The following is a 16,600-nucleotide window of genomic DNA, read 5'->3' as shown; positions in this document are numbered from 1 at the left end:
AGAATGTACCTTCCATGATCTCAATAAGTAAATTATAAAATAAAAGGTATTACTTATAAAAATGTTGTGCCTTTGGGCTGTTGATGTGATGCTGTTATTTTATGTCACATGAACTGTCAATGAAACTAAAGCAGAAGGTGTGAATTACAACAGTTTAGGAGAATGTACTTACCCCTGTGGTGTCTTTAGTACAAGCTGTGGAAACAATAAATCTATGTTGCGGAAATGCCAATTATTGGATATACCCTTATGGCATGGTTATGGTGTTTTGTATGGGATCCGGTCAGGATTCTGGCATTCGGGAAACACCCGGCAGTTGGAACACCACCGTCGGAACCTTGAAGTAAAGACCGCTCAGAGGTAAGTTGCTCGGGGAGGGGGGGGGGGTTACGTTTAGGTTGCATGAGGACGGTTAGGCTGCCGGGGGGGGGTTACGTTTAGGTTGCATGAATATGGTTTATTATATATTTACCAAGGGGAACAGAACATATACTCTATAATAGGTAGCCAAACCTCTGTGGTGGCTGTCCACACCCCAGTAGAGCCTGGCCACACCCTTAACCACGGGCCCCTACAACAGCATCCCCTGGTGGGCCCTTTATGTCCCAGTCCGACACTGGCTGTGGGGGAGGGAGGGTTAGGGTGCAGGGGATGGAGGGTTAGGGTCAGGCTGTGGGAAAGGAGGGTTAGGGAGGTTAGGGATTAGGGGTAGCATAGTTACCTAGTAGGTGTCGGGATCCTGAGCGTTGGGAGGCCGCTGTCGGTATCCTGATACCATCCTGTTCTGTAAATAATAAAACATTGAAATCAATTAAGTTCTGTAAATAAAATACACTGCCTTTAAAGATGCTGCTTTCCTTAGAAGTGAGAGTAGCAACATTTTGGAGAAAGAGGAAGCCAGTTTGCTAATTTTACAACAGATCAAGAAGGAAAATCATTGCAATTCAACACAGTCATGGTCATGTTTGACAAGGGGTGCGTAACCAGGGCTTAATCTGCGGTAGGGGAGGTTATAGAAGGCTCTCCCCATCAGCACTCAACATTGTCCCCATTCCCCCCCCCCCCCCGGTCCCTACCCCTTGCGAACAGAACAAGCATCTTACAGCTGTTAAAGGACCGGTCTTTATATGCACAAGAGGAAGTGGGTTATGCATGGACAGACTGGGGCTGTAAAACAGTCCTGGCATTCGGTTCTGCGCGCATAGGAGGGTCCCTGGCACATGGGTGTGTGGCCAAGACATAGGGGCCTGGCCTCGTGACACGCCCTTATCTCTCCAGGAGGCGGAGCTGCTCGCGGCCAGCCTGTCTCTCTTTGTGCTGTGCAGCCGATAAGAGCTGCTAGACCAGGCATTTAGGCTGGCCCGGTCCATCAGGCCATCAGCCCCTAGGGCAGTAGTTCCCAAACTTTTCTGAGACCCCCCCCCCCGGCACCCTAAAGTATCAGAATTTTTTTCACAGCCCCCCTAGGCCAAAAGTTTAGAAAGAAATATTAAATTAGGTAAAGTGGGTATATGTCATCTTTAGGCTCAGTTATGTGGTGAGGGACAGGATTTGTTTCTGTTTGTCCACATATGTTGTGATTGGAAGACACTAGCACTAGTCTGGCCTGTTACATTGACCATAAATAAATGTAATTTGTCCTGGACCACCAACACAGGGCACCCCAGGGTGCCACGGCGCACAGTCTGAGAACCGCTGTCCTAAGGTTATGCATCTTTGGATCAAATAGATTCCATCACTGGGGGTAATTCAGACCTGATTATTGGGCAGCGATTTTATAGCCCTGCCATCAGATAGTCGCCGCCTACAGGGGAGTGTATTTTAGCTGTGCAAGTGTGTGATCGCATGTGTAGCTGAGCTGTACAAACAGATCTTGTGCAGTCTCTGTGCAGCCCAGGACTTACTCAGCCGCTGCGATCACATCAGCCTGTCCGGGACCGGAATTGACGTCAGACACCCGCCCTGTAAACGCTTGGACACGCCTGCGTTTTTCCAAACACTCCCTGAAAATGGTCAGTCGCCACCCACAAACGCCCTCTTCCTGTCAATCTCCTTGCGAACGCCCGTGCAAAATGATCCTTCGCACAAACCCGTCGCTAGCCGGTGATCCACTTTGCAGCCATCCGTCGCGCCTGCGCTTTGCGGTGCATGCGCACTTTGGATCTGATCGCCAGCTGTGTGGTCTGAATTACCCCCACTGTATGATGAGTAACGCTAGTAACAGCATCACTTATCAACATCTGTGGCCAAACGGTTTTCTGTCAAACTGACCAACCAATTCGCTGGTTGGAATGAAAATGTGGTAATAGATGTGAGCAAATGACAATCAACCATTCACTTCCAAATACTGGAAAACACTCATAAACAGTCGTTCAGACAAATCGGTTACATGTGTTTGATTTAACCAATTTTGCTGAACGACCGTTTTTGGACATTTTCCGGCGTTTGGGAGCAAATGGACAATTGTCATTTGCCCCCATATTTTACCAGACTTTAGTTACGACCAACGGATTGGTTGGTTCATGAATCATATGTACTTCCGGAGTACTAAATATCTTTTATTTTTCTATCTAGATATACATGTTGTAAATCAGACACATTTGATAAAGTGATAATCCCATTGATATAAGTAGAAACATGGGGTTCATTCCGAGTTGATCGTAGCTGTGCTAAATTTAGCACAGCTACGATCAGGTACTCAGACTTGCGGGGGGACGCCCAGCACAGGGCTAGTCCGCCCCGCATGTCAGTGCTGGCCGAGAGAACCTCCTCGCTGCCTGGGTCGCAGCGGCTGCGTGTGACATCACACAGCCACCGCGGCCCGCCCCCCCCAACGGTCCGGCCATGCCTGCATTGGCCGTACCGTGTCCCCCTAAACAGCAGCTTAACGCCGCCGTCTAGCCCCCTCCCGCCCAGCAACCGCCTCTGCCTGTCAATCAGGCAGAGGCGATCACTACAATACAACGGCCTTCGGCCGCCCAGCATGCACCGATGCACTGCAGTGCCGGCGTATGCGCAGATCCGAACCGATCGCTGCGCTACGATAAACTGCAGCGAGTGATCGGGTCGGAATGACCCCCCATGTCCTTTGCAATTAATAACTAAGGGATTGCAAAAATAATATCTTCATTGTTACAGCCATTTATTAAATGAAATCCACTTTAATATTGTCTAGCGTATTTGTTAAATCTGTTAGTGATTTACTAAGCCCCAACAGCCACTATAACTTTTAGGAAGTTTGGAAAGCTAGAAAATAGATTGGGTTTTTATGCTGGGTTTATTAGCAATGAGTGCTAATTACACTAATGATGTCTCAAATAATAAAGTCAGGGTAAAATAAAAATAATAAATGACATATTATACACTTTCTGTGAGAGATTACACAGGGGGTCATTCTGAGTTGATCGCTCGCTAGCTACTTTTTGCAGCCGTGCAAACGCATAGTCACCGCCCACGGGGGAGTGTATTTTGGCTTTGCAAGTGTGCGAACGCGTGTGCAGCCAAGTGGGATGAAAACGTTTTTTGCAGTTTCTGAGTAGCTCTGGACTTATTCAGCCCTTGCGATCACTTCAGTCTTTTTGGTCTCGGAATTGACGTCAGACACCCGCCCTGCAAACACCTGTACACGCCTGCGTTTTTCCAAACACTCCCAGAAAACGGTCAGTTGACACCCACAAATGCCCTCTTCCTGTCAATCTCCTTGCGATTGGCTGTGCGAATGGATTCTTCGTTAAATCCATCGCCCAGCAACGATCCGCTGTGTACCCTTACGAGGCGCGCACGTATCGCGGTGCATACGCATGCGCAGTAGTAACCTGTTCGCTGCGCTGCGAAAAACGGCATGACCCCCACAGTGACCAAGGGTTCTATGTACTAAGGGCCTAATTCAGCATGGGCTGTAGATGTGCGAAAAATCGCACATCTACAACCCTTTACTCTGACATGCAGGGGGACGCCCAGCACAGGGCAAGTCCGCCCCGCCTGCCGGATCCTGCCCTCCCCTCCCAGCATACGAGCGCATCGCAAGATGGTGATGCTCTTGCATGTTTAGGGTTGCCCTCTGCCTACGCAGCGGCTGCGTGTGATGTCACGCAGCCGCCGTGGCCCACCCCGCAAACAGTCTGGACCACGCCCCCCCCAACGCCGCTCCCGATGCACAGGTCCCCTCCCGCGCTGCGAACACCCCTGCCTGATTGACAGGCAGAGGCGTTTGTTGCACATGTGAGATCCCGTCGCATCTCACTGTGTGCGCACGTGCAGTGCGGTTTCTGCCAGTGCGCACACTGCACAGGGCTTCAGCATGCAAACGCTGTCGGAGCAGCATTTCATGCTGAATTAGGCCCTAAGCCTTGGAGAGAGATAAAGTGGACGGAGATAAAGTACCAGCTAATCAGCTCCTAACTGTCATGTTTCATCCACACAGACACCTTTTAACATCAATATTTATTACCCAAAACAATTCTAAGAAAACAAGTGGGGTGACCGAATTGTTCAATGGCAATTTGTTCAGTGTTTTTTTTTATTTTTTCAATTACTGTTTTAATTTAAAAAATTTAGAATATGCCATATCGTACTGTCATTTTTATTTTATTTTTTGACAGATTAGATACCAGGGTTTGGGGTATATTTACTAAAGATCGTTTTCTCAAACCTGCTGACTCTAATTGGCCGGATTTAAAAGGGCAGTAGTCCTACATGCATCATGTGGCTTGTTTTGCTTTTTTTGATGTTGCCCACTTAAATCCAGCGCTCAAAGATGAAAATGGGAAACAATGATATTTAGTAAATACACCACTAAACATGGTAAAACAACAAGGATGAGTGGATTGCCTACAGAACGATTTTTATATGTATAACCGGCATGCATTCCCCAAGGCAGCATTCACTTTGTTGACATTCATGTCAACAGCAGAATGTCGAATGTTATAGTTTCAACATGGTTAAAATGTCAACATAACGTTATGGATACGGTTAGCTGTCGACATTAAAAACATGTTGACATGGCAGTGTCATCATGTTACAAGCCGTCATTATACATGTCGGCATGTACTCTGTTGGCATACAGTATATGTAGTCTACATACTGCATGTCAACATTTTAAGCAGCTGACATATTGTATGAATCCTGTATAACTCATTATTAAGTCTTTAGTAACTTGTAAATCTGACATTGGACTGTGGTGGTCATTCCGAGTTGATTGCTCGCTACCAGTTTTTAGCAGCCGTGCAAACGCATAGTCGCCGCCCACCGATGAGTGTATTTTCGCTTTGCAGAAGTGCAAACGCTTGTGCAGCAGAGCGCCTGCAAAAATATTTTGTGCAAAAAAAACCCATCCCTGGACTTACTCTTCGAGTGCGTTGATTCTAACGTTGGTGGGTTGGCTTTTGACGTCACACACCCGCCCAGCGTTCGGCCAGCCACGCCTGCGTTTTCCCTGCACGCCTGCGTTTTTTCTAAGCACTCCCTGAAAACGGTCAGTTGACACCCAGAAACGCCCCTTTCTTGTCAATCTTTTTGCGGCCGCTAATGCGAATGAAAACGTCGCTAGAACCTGTGCAAAACCACAAAGGCCTTTGTACCCGTACGTCGCGCATGCGCATTGCGGTCCATAGGCATGCGCAGAAATGCAGATTTTTAGACTGATCGCTGTGCTGCGAACAACGGCAGCTAGCGATCAACTCGGAATGACCCCCTGTGACTCTACCAGACCACCATCCACAAAATACTCTGTTCCAGAACTTCTCACTTTAGGGGAGATGTACTAACAAGCTCTGTATAATTTTTTAGTATGCAAATGATAAATGTTACCTCAATGCTGATTGGTTGCCATGGGTAACTTCTCCACTGGCTCACTTCTCCACTCTTTTCACTACTTAGTACATCTCCCCCTTTCTTTTAAAACTGCAGTTACCTAGTGCTAAAGATAAGCATAGTAATAATAACCAACCCAGGTCCCGTAAATGATATAGTACATACAGGGGGAAGGGCACTGAGCGTCTGGTAGCAGGGGTTACGTTAGAGGGTCCTGTGTATAAAGACTTGGAGAAAGTGTATTTTGTGAAAGGGAATCCGGTAGTGTCACAGTTTAATGTCCGATAAACACGTTAATAAAGAGTTAATAATGAGTTATACAGGACACGTTATGTCAGCTGACATATGTATCCTGTATAACTATTTATTAAGTCTATAATCTGACATTGGCCCTCATTCCGAGTTGTTCGCTCGCTAGCTGCTTTTGGCAGCCGTGCAAACGCTAAGCCGCCGCCCTCTGGGAGTGTATCTTAGCTTAGCAGAAGTGCGAATGAAAGGATCGCAGCGCTGCTACAAAAAAGATTGTGCAGTTTCTGAGCAGCTCGAGACCTACTCCTAGCTTGCGATCACTTCAGACTGTTTAGTTCCTGTTTTGACGTCACGAACACGACCTGCGTTCGGCCAGCCATGCCTGCGTTTATATGTGTCACGCCTGCGTTTTTACACACACTCCCCGAAAACGGTCAGTTACCTTCCAGAAACTCCTACTTCCTGTCAATCACTCTGCAGCCAGCAGTGCGATTGAAAAGCGTCGCTAGACCTTGTGTGAAACTGCATCGGCTGTTGTGAAAGTACGTTGCGCGTGCGCATTGCGCCGCATACGCATGCACAGAAGTGCCATTTTTTTGCCTGATCGCTACACAGTGACCGAAAACAGCTAGCGACCAACTCGGAATGACCACCATTGGACTGTGGCACTACCAGACCACCTTCCACAACATGCTGAGTTCCAGAACTTCTCACTTTAGTGCTAAAGAAAAGCATAGTAATAATAACCAACCCAGGTCCTGTACATGAAAGAGTACAGACAAGGGGCAGAGCACTGAGCAGCTGGTGGCAGGGGCTATGTTAGGGGGTCCTATGTATGAAGCCTTGGAGGGACTCCTAAATGTAGCCATGGAACCCCCTGGCAGTCACATGACATGAGCCAGGAGAGCCAGGGGCACAGGGCTGGGGTCCCAGGCTAAAACAAAAAAAAAGAGGGGGGCGGCCATTTTGAACTCTCCTGTGGGCAGAAGGTGTAGAGGCGTCAGGGAGGGGGCGGAAGTGACGTCAGCCGGGCGGAAGCGGAGGGGTTTCCCCCGTTTTGGAGCGGCGTCCAGGAGAGGAGGAGAGGGAGGAAGATGGCGGCGAAGTCGGACGGCATGTTGGGGGTCGGCTCCGGGTTCGCCCAGCTGCACAACCTGGACGCGGCGGCCGGGGAGGGCGGAGGGGACGGGGAGCCCGGGGAGAGCAGCTCCATCCACATCTGCCACTGCTGCAACACGTCCTCCTGCTACTGGGGCTGCCGCTCGGCCTGCCTGCGCTCCCTGCTGCGGGGAGGGGGCGGGGAGGGCACGCCGGGGGGCAACAAGGAGCCCCCAGCAGCCGCCCAAGCCCAGGGGGGAGAGGGCCTGGCTGGACTGCCTGTGGATCGTGCTGGCCCTGATGGTCTTCTTCTGGGACGTGGGCACCGACCTGTGGCTGGCGGCGGACTACTACTCCCAGCGGGACTACCTGTGCTTCTCGCTCACCCTGTTCCTCGTGCTGGTGCCCTCCGTGCTGGTGCAGATCCTCAGCTTCAGGTGGTTCGCGCAGGATTACTCCGGGGGCGGGCTGGGGGCGGTGGAGGGGCTGAGCAGCCGGGGCCCCCCCATGATGGGCAACACTCACCACCACCACTACTACCACCGCCAGCACTACACCACCACCACCACCCCCAGCAACCTCTGCAGGCTCTCTGTCTGGATCTGGCAGACGGTCATCCATGTCCTGCAGATGGGGCAGGTGTGGAGGTAAGAGGGGAGGGGGACTGCTCATTCTGGGGGTGCACTGTTCGTGTTGGGGCTGCTGGGAGGGGGGCACTGTACATGGTGGGGTTGCACTATACATGTTGGGACTGCAGGGGGGGGTGTTAACTGTACATTTTGGGGGTGCACTGTACGTGGTGGGGGGTGCACTATCCATGATGGGGTTGCAGGAGGTGATGCACTGTCCATGGAGGGAGTGCAGGGTGGAATGCACTGTACATTGTGGGGGTGCTAAAGGTGCACTGTCCATGTTGGAGTTACAAGAGGGGATGCACTGTACATGTTTTAGGTACAGAAGAGGATGCTCTGTTTATGGGTAGGGATGCACTGTACATGGTGGGGGGGGGGGGTACACTGTCCATATTGGGGTTGGAGGATGGTATGCACTGTCCATGTTTTGGGTGCAGAAGGTAATGCACTGTACATGTTGGGGGGGGGGGGTGATGCTCTGTACATGGTGGGGTTGCAGGGGGGGGGATGCTCTGTACATGGTGGGGTTGCAGGGGGGGGGATGCACTGTACATGGTGGGGTTGGGGGGGTGATGCTCTACATGGTGGGGTTGCAGGGGGGAGGGATGCACTGTACATGGTGGGGTTGCAGGGGGGGGATGCACTGTACATGGTGGGGTTGCAGGGGGGGTGCACTGTACATGGGGGGGTGATGCTCTGTACATGGTGGGGTTGCATGGGTGGACGCACTGGTGCATTGGCTGCTGATGTGTTAATATATTATAACGTGATATAATGGGAGAGAGCTCCAGTAACCTCCATCATTGAGCAGTGTGGCCCCTTCCTGGGAGCACTAGCTGGGCCCCAGTGAATAACCTTCTGCCATTCCTAGAGGAGGGATTGGGATCAGGAGACACTGCAGCTCTCGGCCCCGGCTGTTACACCCAAATGTTGCAGCCTGCATACACCCCTGTGTGATCCCCCCCAGCTGTACACGGAGTCTGGGCATTTGGTGCAATGTCAGGAGCTGAGCTCCGTGTGTTTGGCAGCCAGGTCAGGTATTGTCTGAGCGCTGGGAGCTGTCCCCAACCCGTGGTGCTGATCTGCAGTGGCTGGATGTGAGAGCAGCAGCAGTTATACAGGACAATGCTGTGCTGCCCCCCAGCTCTGCTCCCCCTGTGGTGCTGCACCCCAGCGCTCAGCTCTGTCCCCCCCCCCCCATGCTGCACCCCAGCGCTCAGCTCTGTCCCCCCCCCCCCCCGGTGCTGCCCCCCGAGCTCAGCTCTGCGCCCCCCCGGTGCTGCCCCCCAGCTCAGCTCTGCCCCCCCCCCCCCCGTGCCGCACCCAGCTCTGCTCCCCCTGTGCCGCTCTCCATCTGTCTCACTGCCCTGCCCTCCCTGTCCTACCCTGCCCTCAGCTCTCCAGTTGTCCCGCTAACCTGCCCACAGCTGTCTCGCGTCCCGTCCCCGCTCTCCAGCTGCCTCGCTGCCCCCCCCCTTCCCCGTTCTCCAGCTGCCCTTCCCACAGCCCTGCTCTGCCTATCCTGCCCTCAGCTCCACAGTCTCGCTGCCCTGAGTTATATCGCTGCCCTGCCCTCAGTTGTACCGCTGTCCAGACCCCCTTTCACTGTCCTGCACCCTCCACCGCGCCATCTTTTCGGCTGTCCTGCCCACCCCTCTCTTCGGCTGTCTTGCTGCCCTTCCCACAGCCCTGCTCTGCCTATCCTGCCCTCGGCTCCACAGCTGTCTTGCTGCCCTGCCCTCAGTTGTATCGCTGTCCAGCCCCCCTTTTCTCAAGCTGTCTCACTGACCTGCCCACCCCTCTTCCTGTTTGTCCTCCATCTCTAAGCTGCCCACCCCTCTCTCTTCAGCTGTCTCGCTGTCCTGCCCACCTCTCTCTCTACGGCTGTCTCGCTGTCCTGCCCACCCCTCTCTCTCTACGGCTGTCTCGCTGTCCTGCCCACCCCTCTCTCTCTCCGGCTGTCCTGCCCACCCCTCTCTCTCTCCGGCTGTCCTGCCCACCCCTCTCTCTCTCCGGCTGTCCTGCCCACCCCTCTCTCTCTCCGCTGCCCACCCCTCTCTCTCTCCGGCTGTCCTGCCCACCCCTCTCTCTCCGGCTGTCTCGCTGTCCTGCCCACCCCTCTTCGGCTGTCTCGCTGTCCTGCCCCCCCAATCTCCAAGTGTCTCGTTGTCCTGCCTACCGCTCTCCAGCTGTCCCGCTGTCCTGCCCACCCTTCTCTCCAGCTGTCCTGCCCACCTCTCACTCCGGCTGTCTCGCAGTCCTGCCCACCCCTCTCTCCGGCTGTCTCGCAGTCCTCCCCCCCCCCCCCCCCCTCCTCCCCCCAGTCTCTAAGTGTCTCGTTGTCCTGCGCACCCCTCTCTCCAGCTGTCCTGCGCACCCCTCTCTCCAGCTGTCCTGCGCACCCCTCTCTCCAGCTGTCTCGCAGTCCTGCCCACCCCTCGCTCCGGCTGTCTCGCAGTCCTGCCCACCCCCTCGCTCCGGCTGTCTCGCAGTCCTGCCCCCCTAGTCTCCAAGTGTCTTGTTGTCCTGCCCACCCCTCTCTCCAGCTGTCTCGCTGCCCTGCCCCCAGCTCTCTTGCAATCCAGCCCTCCAGAGTACACACCCTGTCTTCTCACCTTTACTAATGTTCTCTGGTGTCTCCTAGCTCCTCGCTATCTAGTAGTGTAACTGATCTCTCCTTGATGTGTGGTACACTGACGACTTGTGCACTCTTACACAGGGAGTACAGCTGACTATTCCATTATTGCTGAATGCTGTAACTTACTTTTCTATGTATTTTTATGTCTATATTAACTTTTAATTACATTTTCCATTGGCTGTATGTGTAATTTCTCTTGTTCCTATCTCATTGCTGTTCATATGTGGAGTAAGGATGAGTTTGGTACTGAAAGGCCTAGCATCCAATAAATGTTGTGTTCCATATACTGTAGCCGGTGCTTCTAGATTATGTGCAGTGCTGCCATGTTTGCTTGGTTGATATATTCCGTTTGAGCTGCCGTCCTTCTATATTACGGTTTATACATTATTTACCTTCTCTCGCTATTTACACAAAACTAATATTGAGCGTACAGGTTAGGCCCCTGCAGAGTAGAAGCTTGCATTGCTCTTATATCCGCCTCCCTGTCACTCCTCTACCTCAAAGTGCTCATTATATAGAAGAATTATCCTTCCTTTTATGAATTAGGCTTCTTGTCCCTGGGCAGAGCTGGATTATCTGCTGTCCGCAACCTAACAAATCCCATCTATCCCCCGGACTGACTCGCAGAAATCCTTTTTGCTTTGCAAGGAGATCAGCTCTGCGATACAAGGCACCTTCTTCAGACTGCAGAATAATGTCATACTGTCCGAATCAGCCAGCTATCGTACTGCTCTGTGGTTTATCCCAGCCACCGGCGTTAGGAGATCCCTGGCTTCTTCTGGTAATCGTGTGTTGTATTCCACTGCTATCCTGGATCCTGCTGTTTAAGACCTCCTAGCTTTGAAGCAGTGACATGGCTGGCTCGCTGTAGTGATCAAGCTTGCAGTTGGCTGCTGTGTTCTGATGAGGAGTGTGTGTGTGTGTGTGCAAAGGTGGGAGCCATTGCTTCTCATGACAACTCAGGGCCCCCTCCTTGGGCTTGCTACATGTATGGATTGGTTTCACAGTGTGTGTGTGGGGAAGATTGAGAGAATACACATGTGTGGAAGACGTCAAATTATTGCAATGGTGTAAAATATGCTTTATTCTGGTTTCTGGAAAGGCAACCGTTCTCTGACTGTTGTGAAGCTGCCAACCTCCGATGTATAATACAGATTGCAGTAATATCTTAATTGTGTCAGTTAATACCCTTTTTCTGGTCTCCGAAATCACTGGCTTGTGGAACTACAAGCCACAGCAAGCCTCTGGCTAGTACGTTTTGCTTCCACGCTAGCTGGAGAGCCGTAGCCTGCTTCTGGCACGTTTCCATCACCCTGATTACGCAATTTGTTTCCTGCCTCGACAATAAGGGGGTAACAGAAGTGTTACATGGTGCTTTGTAGTGTCGGAGAATATACTTCTCTGCCTAGCTCTCCCTTTCCCACCTTGGTGGAGCTCAGCGGCCGTCTCCTAGTGAATATTTTTGCTTCGGTTGGCTGGCTTGAGCTCTGGCTAGTGAATTTCATTATGGATCCTGTGTTTCATTTAATGAAGTAACATCTGACTCAGGGGTTACTAGTAGATATGATTTCAGCTTACATAAACTGTAACCCCCCCCCCCCCCCCCCCCAAATAAAAAGGAGGATTATTAACTTATATTGCACTACTGCTCCCAGCACTGAGGTCATAGGTTCTATTCCCACCATGGCCCTAACTGTGTGGAGTTTGTATATTCTCCCTGTGCTTGCGTGAGTTTCTTTCCGGGTACTCCAGTTTCCTCCCACAATCCAAAACTATACCGTTTATTGAAAAAATGAACCCTAGTGTGTAAGTGTGGGCGTGTACATGGGCAGGCTAGATGGGCCGAGTGGTTCTTATCTGCTGTCACATTCTATGTTTACTCGGGTAATATTTACACAGTGGCTGCACAGTATATTGTATACATTTTATGTTCCAACACTTTTTGTTTTCCTTTTTGTGTTAAGTATTATTTTTGTGTTTATTACTGACTGCTGGCTTAGACACGGGGCGCTCACGCTGTGCCCTCAGTTGTAGGAGGGTAGTTGCTGCCACCACCACCAGGCCCCAGCCATTCTCTCATGGAACCATTTGGCTCTGGATGGATACTCCTGACTACTTACTTGGGTCTGGACGGTTGAGTGCCAGCAGGGTAGTGAGTCAGGACGCTGAACTCTGCACAGCCAGCGTTAGGTCTCAGGTCTCGGTGAATGAACTGGGCCAAGCCCTTAAGTTAAGTCTACTCCGTGAGACGAGGGTAGCTCCATTAAGTCATGGCCAAACTACAAACCCCCTGGAGATAATTTGTAGCAGATGCTAGTCCCTTAAGCAGACAGGGATCCTAGAGAGCCGTCTCCCTGCTGCGAATTCTGAATCCTGCGAGGCGGTGCGTATCCATGAGGTGCTATTAAACACCCCTCAGATGCTACTGCCATTTAGGGTTGAAGTATGGTGAAACATGGTGGATAGCTGGCATGGCCCTTCTGGGTCAATGGGGGGGGGGGGGGTCTCATACAGAACAGAGCTCTGCTTCCCACGAACAGGGACCGAAGCGGCAGCATAGCAGCCAAATTCAACACCATCCCCCACTGGGGGTTATGCGTTTAATCCTTTTATCTTTTTTGTATTTGCATTTAAACAGTTGCTGCTTAGTATTAATTAATTTTTTTATTTTTTACACTTATACACATTTTTACATTTATCATACATGTTGGCACACAGGTGCAGTGCACTGCGTCCCGTTGTACAGTGGGATACTGCAAAACATTCCCATAGCTGGTGTCAGATGTGGAGGTTGAGAGGTCCAGCCACAGTCATTTACTAGGAATACGTCTGCAAACTGTAAATGCACCCCGTTCAGGTTAGGTAGTAAATGCACCCCGTTCAGGTTAGGTAGTAAATGCACCCCGTTCAGGTTAGGTAGTAAATGCACCCCGTTCAGGTTAGGTAGTAAATGCACCCCGTTCAGGTTAGGTAGTAAATGCACCCCGTTCAGGTTAGGTAGTAAATGCACCCCGTTCAGGTTAGGTTGGCTCTTTAACCTTTCCTGATTGCTCAGCACACCTTGAATATTGCTGACAGATATTCGGTTATCACCCTTCTGAATGTAAATGTTATATAAATGTACAGGTTTTCAGGATATCCCAATTTGTGCTGTTTTCAAAAAAAAAAATAGTGGTTTTTCTTAGCTTTTTTAAATTTAGAATGATTGTAAGCTTTCAGTGACATCCAGTGGTAAGTCCACTTTTTAACTCTTCTAATTCCAGATCACTCACCTTAGAGGAAACCCTGCATCTTGGCAAAGCTTGTAGTAAGTTTAATCATGGACCAATACTATATCAGAGGGGTCATCCCGGAATCCGGTGACAGAAAATGTGCACACAAGCATCTCCTCAAATGTCTGGTTTGCACCCTGCACTAACAATTAGGGGTGAATTGTTTAGGATAAGATAAATGTATCTAAATAATTTAGCTAACACCATCAAGGGTACAGATCTGTCCACATACACCTATCCCCAAGTCGCGCCAAATAGCCCCGCATGGAGCACCATAGACTTTGCTACTTAGCTGCTCCAAGTGTCCCACTCAAAATATGCGTCTTATTCCCATCATTAATGCGACAAAGTACAGTACATGAGTCCAGTGAACACTGACGCTGGCACTGCATGTGTGTGACTCTGTCGCTGATAAAGGCAAAAGAGAGCGTTCCGATACCTTCAACTGCCCCATGCCTCGCGCCATCATCTAGTGTCCCTGATACACTGGGAGCCACGTTGGGAACGGGTTCAGAGATATTCACAGTGCCAATATTTACGGAGTTCAGCGATTGGTTGGCTGACTGTGCGTGTATTACAGTCTCGCTTCCCACGTTCCCAAGTACCTTCGCCATGTTGCGCACAGTAAGGATGTCTTTGCCAAAAGTGATTGACAGTCCGGGACCGCTTGGGGGCGGTAACAGGGATTGGCTGCAAAAACGCAGCGTGCCGCAACCATTTCCAGGTTGTCTCTCCCATCTACAACTGCGAGTCCGTTTGCAGAAAAAATGGTGCCAGCACCTCAGATGCTCCTGCCATCCTGGGTGACTGTAGCGCGCCATCCTGGGTGACTGTAGCGCGCCATCCTGGGTGACTGTAGCGTTACTTAAGAAGTCAGTGATTGAAGGACCTGCGACCACTGAGGGGTCTTTGTACGCAGCTGCTTGGATCTGCAAAGCTGCCGGTGGGCGTCTCAATACATTTCCGGGTGGCTATAGCATTAGCATAGTGTCTCGCAGTATCTGTGTACAGGATCGCAGCTGTGAATGCATTAGCATACATTTCTGAATTAGGCCCTTTTGTATGCGAATAATGTGGATACACACTGGCCGATATATCGCCCATTCAATTTAACAGCCGACAAATTGTGGGTCCCTCGGCTTGTGTGTACCAGCGATATGTCTGTGAACGACTTCGCTCACAGACATGTCTCGTCTACAGATATATTGGCACATCGTTCTATTGGCGGTATTCAATTCTTTTCACCCCCTTCTACACCTGTTCTATTTCTTCTGACGGGCGTAGTATAATCATCTCAGCTCACTACCCCCCGTGGTAGCGAGGGGTGCCCAACCCTTTACGCAGCTATACCTGATTATTATGGACGCAATATGCTCGATAACGGGGATCACTTTAGAAAGAAGATTGGGCGTGATATATCATTTGAGTACAGCCCCATGTGTACAGGCGGTCAGCCGACCAGCCGTACACATGCCGCGCAAACCGTTGCAGTGATTGACAGCGCAGCTGGACGGGCACATGTTAATTCCCGCCCAGTTGTGACGTCGGCGGGTCGGGCAGTGTGTATACAGAGCACACTGCCTGATCCGTCTACAGAGAGATCTGCAGATCAATTAATCTGCAGATATATCTATAGGTGTGTACCCAGCATAAGACTCATAATTCAGGAAGGAGTAAGAATCGCTGCCAGTGGCGGGTCATCTAAGTCGCGCCGAACAACTTGCCGCAAAACACTTGGTGAGTGAGGACACATCTGTATTTATCAACACAGGGTAAATGTGCACTAACCCACTAATCCAAAATTAGTTTGCTAGACATAGTATAAGTCTATTAAAAAGATGCATTGAGTGTAATTTTATTTGACCATTCCCTGTAAATACAGTTCTTCTAAAAAAAAAAAAAAATAATATAAAAAATATATATTACACTGATTCTCGTGTCTGCACTGCAAACATAATGTAATATTATAGTATAATTCAGCACAAATAAGTTCAAGTCATGAACAGCTCTCACTAATCACCTGATACACTGACACTACGTATGTGTGTGACCCACAACGTTTTCCTCCTTAATCTTAATTTTTTATATATATTTTTTTTTATTATTTTCATGACTTTATTTATCAGTTCTGTATAATTTCATCTTTTGTTGAAGTATATTGATTAAAGGGAAGCTGACATAAAAAAATAAATAAAGGTTTTTGTTTCATCAAACATGATTTTTCCTTATTTCTCTCGTTATTCCATATTATGTAACGCAGTACTGAGCGATGTAGCGCCTGCGAGATTCGTTGCGCATCTTTGAGTTGATGTGCGATAGCTGTCGCTACATTGACCCTTTTCAATTGGTCCTAGTTTGAGGCACGAGGGCGGCACATTGTAGGGAGACGCAGTCAGAACTGTAGGCAGGAAGTTGGTGCCTCTCGTGTATGTAATTATGCCTTTGAGTATTTGTTCTCACATACGTGTGCTGGCAGGAGCAGTGGGGTTCTAGTTCTAGGGGTTCTAGTGGTGTAAGTGAAATGCAATATTATTACGTTATAGGCTCCTTGTCTTAACTATCTCTATTATCTCAGTACTTCATATTCCGATACTTACTGTTGTTTCATCTTCTGTTTTCAAATTCCTATATTTTTTTTCTAAATGCTTATTATTATTATTATTATTATTATTATTAGGTTGAGTATCCCTTATCCAAAATGCTTGGGACCAGTTGTATTTTGGATATTGGATTTTTCCGTATTTTGGAATAATTGCATACCACAATGAGAGATCATGGCGATGGGACCCAAGTCTAAGCACAGAATGCATTTGTTTCATATACGCCTTATACACACAGCCTGAAGGTCATTTTAGATAACATTTTGAATAACTGTGCATTAAACAAAGTTTGTGTACATT

The 16,600-nt window shown here is 49.7% G+C and overlaps 1 protein-coding gene and 1 long non-coding RNA gene across 2 annotated transcripts in view; one reads left to right on the top strand and one right to left on the bottom strand.

The window, feature by feature from the left end:
• Nucleotides 1-210: 210 nt before the first annotated feature.
• On the bottom strand, nt 211-7,765 carry LOC134908877 (uncharacterized). The gene is made up of 3 exons (XR_010175814.1): nt 7,545-7,765; nt 722-784; nt 211-337 (listed from the first exon to the last, which is right to left on the bottom strand). It is a non-coding gene; the product is annotated as an uncharacterized LOC134908877 (long non-coding RNA).
• The window catches only part of XKR6 (XK related 6), a 341,964-nt gene continuing 332,491 nt past the window's right edge, over nt 7,128-16,600 (top strand). Inside the window, 2 exon segments of the mRNA XM_063915086.1 lie at nt 7,128-7,393; nt 7,395-7,805. Of these exon segments, the coding sequence (XP_063771156.1) occupies nt 7,155-7,393; nt 7,395-7,805 (650 nt within the window). The 5' untranslated portion in view covers nt 7,128-7,154.

This window comes from Pseudophryne corroboree, chromosome 4 (assembly GCF_028390025.1).
Source record: "Pseudophryne corroboree isolate aPseCor3 chromosome 4, aPseCor3.hap2, whole genome shotgun sequence".
NCBI classification, from domain to species: Eukaryota; Metazoa; Chordata; class Amphibia; order Anura; family Myobatrachidae; genus Pseudophryne; species Pseudophryne corroboree.
This window is presented reverse-complemented; position numbering and strand designations above follow the sequence as displayed.